Source organism: Cotesia glomerata, linkage group LG3 (genome assembly GCF_020080835.1).
Source record: "Cotesia glomerata isolate CgM1 linkage group LG3, MPM_Cglom_v2.3, whole genome shotgun sequence".
NCBI classification, from domain to species: domain Eukaryota; kingdom Metazoa; phylum Arthropoda; class Insecta; order Hymenoptera; family Braconidae; genus Cotesia; species Cotesia glomerata.
In genome coordinates this window covers 18,006,208-18,013,725 of record NC_058160.1, presented here as the reverse complement: position 1 = coordinate 18,013,725, position 7,518 = coordinate 18,006,208, and the positions used below count along the sequence as shown (strand labels likewise).

General features: G+C 34.5%; 2 protein-coding genes across 2 annotated transcripts; both read left to right on the top strand.

The window, feature by feature from the left end:
* The first annotated feature begins 2 nt into the window (after nt 1-2).
* Nucleotides 3-1,082, top strand: LOC123261417. The gene has a single exon (XM_044723010.1). The coding sequence runs from the start codon at nt 3-5 to the stop codon at nt 1,080-1,082; it is 1,080 nt and encodes a 359-aa protein (XP_044578945.1).
* Nucleotides 1,083-1,123: 41 nt separating this feature from the next.
* On the top strand, nt 1,124-2,881 carry LOC123261416. Its single transcript, XM_044723009.1, has 2 exons — nt 1,124-2,018; nt 2,076-2,881. The coding sequence occupies exons 1-2, from the start codon at nt 1,124-1,126 to the stop codon at nt 2,879-2,881; spliced, it is 1,701 nt and encodes a 566-aa protein (XP_044578944.1).
* Nucleotides 2,882-7,518: the final 4,637 nt, after the last annotated feature.

The following is a 7,518-nucleotide window of genomic DNA, read 5'->3' as shown; positions in this document are numbered from 1 at the left end:
TTATGGTTGGTCCTAAATTACAGGATGATTTATTTATTATTCTCATACGTTTTCGATTTCATATCATCGTTTTTACGGCAGATGCTAAAAAAATATATCGACAGGTTATTGTCAACTCGGAAGATGCTCAATATCAAAAAATACTTCTTCGTCGAAAAACCTCCGAGCCTATTCGTACTTATGTACTTAATACAGCTACTTATGGCACAGCCCCAGCTTCTTATTTAGCTATCAAAACATTATTTCAATTAGCTGATGACGAGGAGGAACACCTTCCGTTAGCAGCTAAAATATTACGCAGAGATTTTTATGTGGATGATTGTCTGTCAGGGGCAAAAACTGTTGCCGAGGCAATCACTCTGCGCGATCAGCTCATTACTATGCTAAAAAAGGGTGGATTCAATGTAAGAAAATGGGCATCTAATCACCCTGCGCTACTTATCAAGGTTCAAGAGCACCCAGAAAGCTCGCACATGTCGTTAGATCCTGATTCAGCCACGAAAACGTTAGGCATTCGATGGCATGCTCGTGACGATTATTTCTTCTATGTCGTAAATATTTCTAATCAGAGTAATATTACTAAAAGAACCATCTTGTCTCAAATTGCAAAGCTTTTCGATCCTATTGGACTCCTAGGTCCCATTATTGTACACGCTAAAATTATCATGCAACTTTTGTGGAAGATTTGTGCTGCATGGGATGAATCTGTTCCCATCGAAATTCATTCCTCTTGGTCTGATTTCCGAGGCCAGCTTCCACTCATAGAAAAATTGCACTTTCCTCGTGGAATGACGTTACCGAACGTAATAAAATCACAGTTACATGGATTTTGTGATGCTAGTGAAAATGCTTATGGTGCGTGTCTATATTTGCGCTCAATTGACTCTAAGGGGCAGGTGTGTATTCGTTTGATATCCTCCAAATCACGCGTTGCCCCAGTCAAACCTCTCACACTGCCGCGACTAGAACTCTGCGCTGCATTATTACTTGCTCGACTCTATTGTGCAGTGAAACCAGCTATTCTCTCGGATGCATATGAGTCATATTTATGGTCAGATTCTACTATCGTGTGCACTGGATAGATACTCCAGCTCATCGCCTAAAAACTTTTGTGTCAAACCGTATGTCAGAGATACAGACCCTGACATCATCTTGTCATTGGCGGCATGTTTCGTCTCAAGACAATCCCGCCGATCTTATGTCGCGTGGTCAGCTTCCATCAGAATTTGTTGAAGCTTTCATTTGGTTTGATGGACCCTTATGGTTAGCCAAGGATATTTCTTTACGGCCCAAAGGAGTTCTGACTCCAATAGTTATTTCCAAATTGAAACCTATAACTCCAAACACATTTTGTATGAAAATTGAAATCAAAGAATTCAATCTCCTCGAAAAATACAGTTCTTTCAATAAACTTCAGCGAATTATCGCATATATATTGCGTTTCATTTGCAATTGCAAATTATCCAAAACCAAGCGTGCGTTTGGCCCTCTACAGGCTACTGAGTTAAAGCGCTCGCATTATTTGATAATTCGGATAGTTCAGTTATCAGCATTCAAAACAGAGATTGAGCTAATTAAAAATGGAGAACCACTTCCTCACAGTAGTAAATTGATTCCGTTAAATCCAATCTTGGATGAATTCGGAATCTTGCGCGTAGGAGGTAGACATGCCTGTGCTTCTATTGCTGAAGACCAACGTCATCCAATTTTGCTACCTGCTCAGCACTTCTTGACTAGGATAATTATCCTATCTGAGCACCTCAGGCTTAAGCATGCTGGTCCACAAGCTACATTGTACTCGGTTCGTCAGGTATACTGGCCCATTAACGGTCGCAACATTACGCGTAATCTTATTAGCAAGTGTATACCTTGCTTTCGTGCCAAGCCGCGCCTTGCTGATCACCAAATGGGAATTCTTCCAAAACAGCGTGTGACATCTTCGCGCCCATTTTTGCGCGTTGGAGTTGATTACTGTGGCCTTTTTTATATAAAAGAAAAACGTCATCGTAATCGCGCTCGTATAAAGACATATGTCACAGTATATATATGCATGTGCACAAAGGCTATTCATTAAGAGCTCGTCAGCGACCTTACCGCTGAAGCCTTCCTGGCTAGTTTGAAACGCCTCTTTTCAAGAAGGGGAAAAGCAGTTGAAATCCATTCCGATAATGGTACAAATTTTGTTGGTGCTAAAAATGAGCTTAATGAGTTATACGAATTATTTAACTCTAAATCACACCAAGCAGCGATAGCTAATTTTTGTAATGAGGAGAGGATTGAATGGTATTTTATCCCACCCAGGTCTCCTCACTTTGGAGGGATTTGGGAGGCCGCAGTTAAAACCTTTAAACATCATTTGGTTCGGACAGTGGGTGACACGTTACTCACTTTCGAACAATTAGAAACATGCATAATTGAAATAGAGGCAATATTAAACTCCCGACCTATTTCTCCGATGTCCTCTGATCCTCACGACCTACTACCCTTAACTCCTGCCCATTTCCTTATAGGCAGCCCATTGACGTCATTTCCACAGGTAGACTTCACAGATACACAAGTGAATCGGTTGTCAGCATGGCAACATGCTCAACAGCTCAAACAGCATTTCTGGAAGCGTTGGCACAAGGAGTACCTGCATCAGCTGATAAAATTTTCTGGAACTCAACGGCAATCAACGTCTCTCAAGATTGGCGACTTAGTGCTTATCTCAGACGAGAATTTACCTCCTCTCAAATGGGCAGCAGGAAGAATCATTGCAGTTCATCCCGGAAAGGACAACGTAGTTAGAGTTGTAACCCTTAAAACCAAAACTGGTCAATACGATCGCTGCGTGAAAAAACTCTGCTTGCTCCCAATAGACGAAGGGAACGACTTCACTTAAATTCAGCTTGAACTGAATCGTTCAAGGGGGGCGGCATGTTCAGTCGTATACTTATATTTCTAGTATAACATTTTTAATTAATTTAAACAATTTTATATTTTTTTTATCATAGGCGAAAGTTGCTAAGATGTTTGAAAAATAATATTTTAGTTTTAAATGTAGAATTTAAATCCGTAGTTCTAAATACTTTTACTTTGTAGTACCTAGAAAAAGGTTCATTTATTTGTTCGATATTATTTATGACTATAAAATTCCCAGCCTATGTATTGCATTAACAGTCTAGACAATTTTTACTTTTTATGTTTAAGCTATTTTCTACCCTTAGAATAGTAAATGAATTTGTAATGGTAATTTTTGGGATATTTTTTCATAAGTATTTTCCTTTATTTGCTTATGGCCATAAAATTGATACCCGGGTTATATGACGGTCTGGATTTTTACTTTTGGTAAATTCCGTATTTTAATTTTTTTTATTGCTAAATAAGTTTAGAAATATTTTGTAAATTTATCGCCCATCCAGGTAAAAATCTTTGCACCCGTATTCCCTTTCCTACTTATTTTTCTAAACTGCATAGCTTGCAATTATCCCGCCTTCAAATTATTTCCTGGTTAACTATTCGTTGCCAAATATTCCTACTCCTAATTTTTCCTGCTTGTGATTGTAACGCCTAGTTCTTACTCTCCTTGTAATAATTTTTGTATTTTCTCTAAGTCAGTTATCTTTACATACTTTGTAGCGCACAGTCGCATTTCGTAACTTTAAATAAATTAAAGTTTAATTTAACCTCATTGGTTTTACTTGGCGCAATCTACTTGTAAGATTGTCTACATACCTTGTGAATTAATTATTAAATTCACAAATTGAAATAATTATTTGATATAAAATATACTCATTAATTTTATACGTAACTGTACAAATACTTGCGATAAACTAATCATAAGTCAAATCAATACGTATGCGCAAAGGCAGGGATTTTGACGGCTTGAAGTGACGTCACGAGTTTGAGGCTATGGCGCATCAAGACCGAGTTATTTATCCGGACGAGCGTAGCGAGTCCAGATATAGTACGAGGTCTTGATGAGAATGTATCATAGTCTCAAACGCGTGCCTTCACTTCAAGTTTGTCAGGATCCCTACCTTTGAGCATAAAGTATCGAACATAATTTTTCGTCATGTCAATTGTGAAAGTTGGAATTGAAAGAACCGTAAAAAATGTTTTATCATTGTTTGTTTTATTTAAAGTAATTGCCATAGTAGTTAAATTGGGTGAAGTTAATGTTTTTGTTAATAGTTCACTCATTTTTATTAATAACTTCATAATTTAAACACAAAGCCTGTCACACAAGATTAAATAGCGACGGATTAAATCTGCGTTATGGAGGGTAGAGGTGAGGAGCACATACTCTGTGTTACAAAAGTGTCTCCTGAATCGCCTTAAATTAAGATGGCGCTGCTGTACCAGAGGACTGTTTTTTAAAGAAAGCGCCAAAAGTAGTTTAGACTGACAATCAAATTAAAAAAGGAAAGATAAACATCCGCCTTTTGAAGTGGGACATTTGAAACGGGAATTTGCGTTCACCAAATTTCTCATTTTTTTAATTTTTTTTTTAGAAATAATGCTATACAATTTTTTTTTATCCGGGACCTGTACTAATAAGAGTACTTCAAAATTATTACGAAAAAATAAATAATTTGCAAAATGCAACCAAAGGACGAATACCAATATTCATAAATAAAATAGTTGTATGAAAATTTAATTATTAAAAACTTTTTATTCTCATGTAAACTTCACAAAACGTTTTCATTTAGAATCTTAATCCAAGAAAGCGAGGAATAAATATAATTAAATTAAATAAAACATTACAATTATTTTGAATTGACAACAAATACTAGTATTTAAACAATCACATGTACAAACATAAAATTTTATAATAAATAGTTAGTAAATATATATATTTACGAATCATTTTACATATATGTAAACTAATAAGGCACATATCTCATATGTTAAAAATAAAATTTTCATATTTTCATTGACATAAGCTTTCGCAGTAACACACTAGTACAAACATTTCTTGAGAGAAAACAACCAAGTGCTTGTGCCCAACGTCCTCGAAAAGGTACAAACATAACAACTAGTGTATGGTCAGCAGGCATATTTTTTTCTTCATGTGGAGTATGTTTTCCCAAGTCAACAAAACCGTTATACTTCATTGATAGTGAATCAAATGTTACATTCTCGCAGAGTTTAATTTCGTCAACCAATAGAACACCGCGTCTTCCTGAATCTTTCATCGATTGACATCTTTCTTTTAGCCAATTGAATGTTGAAGGCTGAAATCCGTATGCCGAGCAGCTTATTTTGCGCACAAATTTGTTCAACGTTTCCAACGATGGAAGTGGTAAAATGTTACGTAAAGATTTTAAAATCTTACTTTTTATTAACTATCATAGTACCAACGCAAACAGGCCATTTTTCAATGGTCTTTAAGTAGTTATAAACATCATCCAATGCTGTGATTTTTGTATCTATAGTTATTTCCTGGTTATTTGAACATATTACCTGCAAATAATAGTTATTAACGAAATTTGACATGACAAGGAAAAAACAATAAATATAAATAATTAGTATACATACTGTAATAGATAGATCGTGGCTTACACGTATATGATATTTAATCTGCTTGGTTTCAGGATCTACTCTCATGAACTGTAATTTGTTTTGCTTATTTGAAAAAGACCAAAATTCAGGCAAAATGAAAACATTTTTCATTTGATCTATAAAGTCTTTTATAGATTCCTGAGAGTTCATAGTCATTATGATTATGCTCCTCAACAAAATCTTGCTGCATCCCCTTCTTTCTGATGTTTGAGATTTGTTGTTGCTGTGGTTGTTGATATTTTTCACTATCATTAAAATATATTTGATTTGGTTGAATGTTGACATTTATAGGTACTGCATGCTGTTGTAGTGATTCTGAATAATATATATATTGATGTTCAACTGTTGGCAAAGCTCCTTCTGATAATTTTTTTTTTTCAACGGCAGAATATTACTTTTACCATCAATTATAATATTATCATAATTTTTTACGTCTTCATCTTTAAAATGCAGCTGACAAATGTAGTCTGAATTTTTAAAACTTATACCCAAACATTTAGTCCATTTTTCCAATCGCCGTGATGATTCCTATATAACAATTAATACAAAATTTTAGAAATTCGATAAATTAATGACCTAAACAATAACTGTTGTATAAAAATGATATACGTAGGGAAAATAAAGATAATTGTTCATGTTTTTTTTTGGTATAAATACTTTTAATAAATAAATAAATTTTTTGACGTACCGTGGCTTGGAAAAAAGATAACAATGACACATTTTTCTTTGAACTTGATTTTTTGCGACCACTATCGCAATTTTTTACTGCACAAACTTTACCCATCATCCAATAATCTTTTAATATTATCTTTTAACAATTTTAAAGACAATACAAATTTTTTAATTTACTTTTGAGCTCTACGTCCACAGTACTCTTTTCAGGTTAGATAATTTATTTAGGTACGATAGCCGTTTAACTTTCAATTACAACACATATAATAACTATTTTAGTTGATGAGAATACTTGATATTATTTTACTACTTCCAATCAGCGAACTTCAAGCCATCTAAAACAGTTAAATTCACATCATACCCTCCACTACACTAGCGCCATTCTGGCCTCTTTATTTAATGCTATTTTGTGGACACTTTTTGAGTCAAAAGGCTATATGAGTGTGCGCTCCTTACCTCTACCCTCCATAATCTGCGTATATGTTAAAGTCATTTACAAGATTCGACTGTCACTAAGATTTTTTTTGCGACTTTTACTCCACCCAGCGGACGTTTGTCGAATTAAAAAATAATTCGACTCATCTATAGCGTATTTTAGCAGCCGTGCAGAAATGTAGAGACAGATAAAGAGAGAGAAGTTACTTTTCGATACTAGTACGAGGTAAATTAACTAAACTATAGAGTGTCAGAAATCGTAGTCCTCAGTATGTTGCTTGAAAATCCAACTTTCACGATTGATATGTCAAAAAAGATCATTTTGTCTTTGATTATCAATATCTCAGCAACCAATGATCACACATAAAATTCAAGGATGGTTTCTTAAAATGTGAATAAATTCTCTACAAAGATTGGCAATTGACTTTTGAAAAAAAAATTTTTTTTCAATCATAACGTGAATTTGAAAAAGCAACCAAAAAAGAGTTTTTCGTGCTTTCATAAGGGCACACTTATTGACAAGTCGAGGATCGTCTAGAGTTGCTACATTTTTTGTAGATTTCATTGAAATCTAACTATTGCATTCGTCCTCATGACACAACTTTTGAAAAACTTTACTATTTTCTGACTCAGTTCGTCAAGCTGGTTCAGAAAATACCATTAGTTCAAAAGTTTATATATGTATGTATTTATATATATTAGGGTGGCGCAAAAAAACCGACTATTTTTTTTTTTTGAGTCTCGGATGAAAAAATGTTAGTTTTTGATGTTTTAAGAGCCCTCTCCAAAGGACAGCTCAAAAAAAAATTTTTAAGAGGTCGCTCCAAATTTTTTTAAATTTAAAAAATCGTCAAAAATCGAATTTTT

What these genes read in the sequence shown, in the direction of transcription:
- LOC123261417 (XM_044723010.1), top strand. Translation starts at nt 3, where the DNA reads ATGGTTGGTCCTAAATTACAGGATGATTTATTTATTATTCTCATACGT.
- LOC123261416 (XM_044723009.1), top strand. Translation starts at nt 1,124, where the DNA reads ATGTCAGAGATACAGACCCTGACATCATCTTGTCATTGGCGGCATGTT. An exon ending in ACGTCATCGTAATCGCGCTC is followed by an intron (nt 2,019 to 2,075) that starts GTATAAAGACAT and finishes CTATTCATTAAG; the next exon opens with AGCTCGTCAGCGACCTTACC.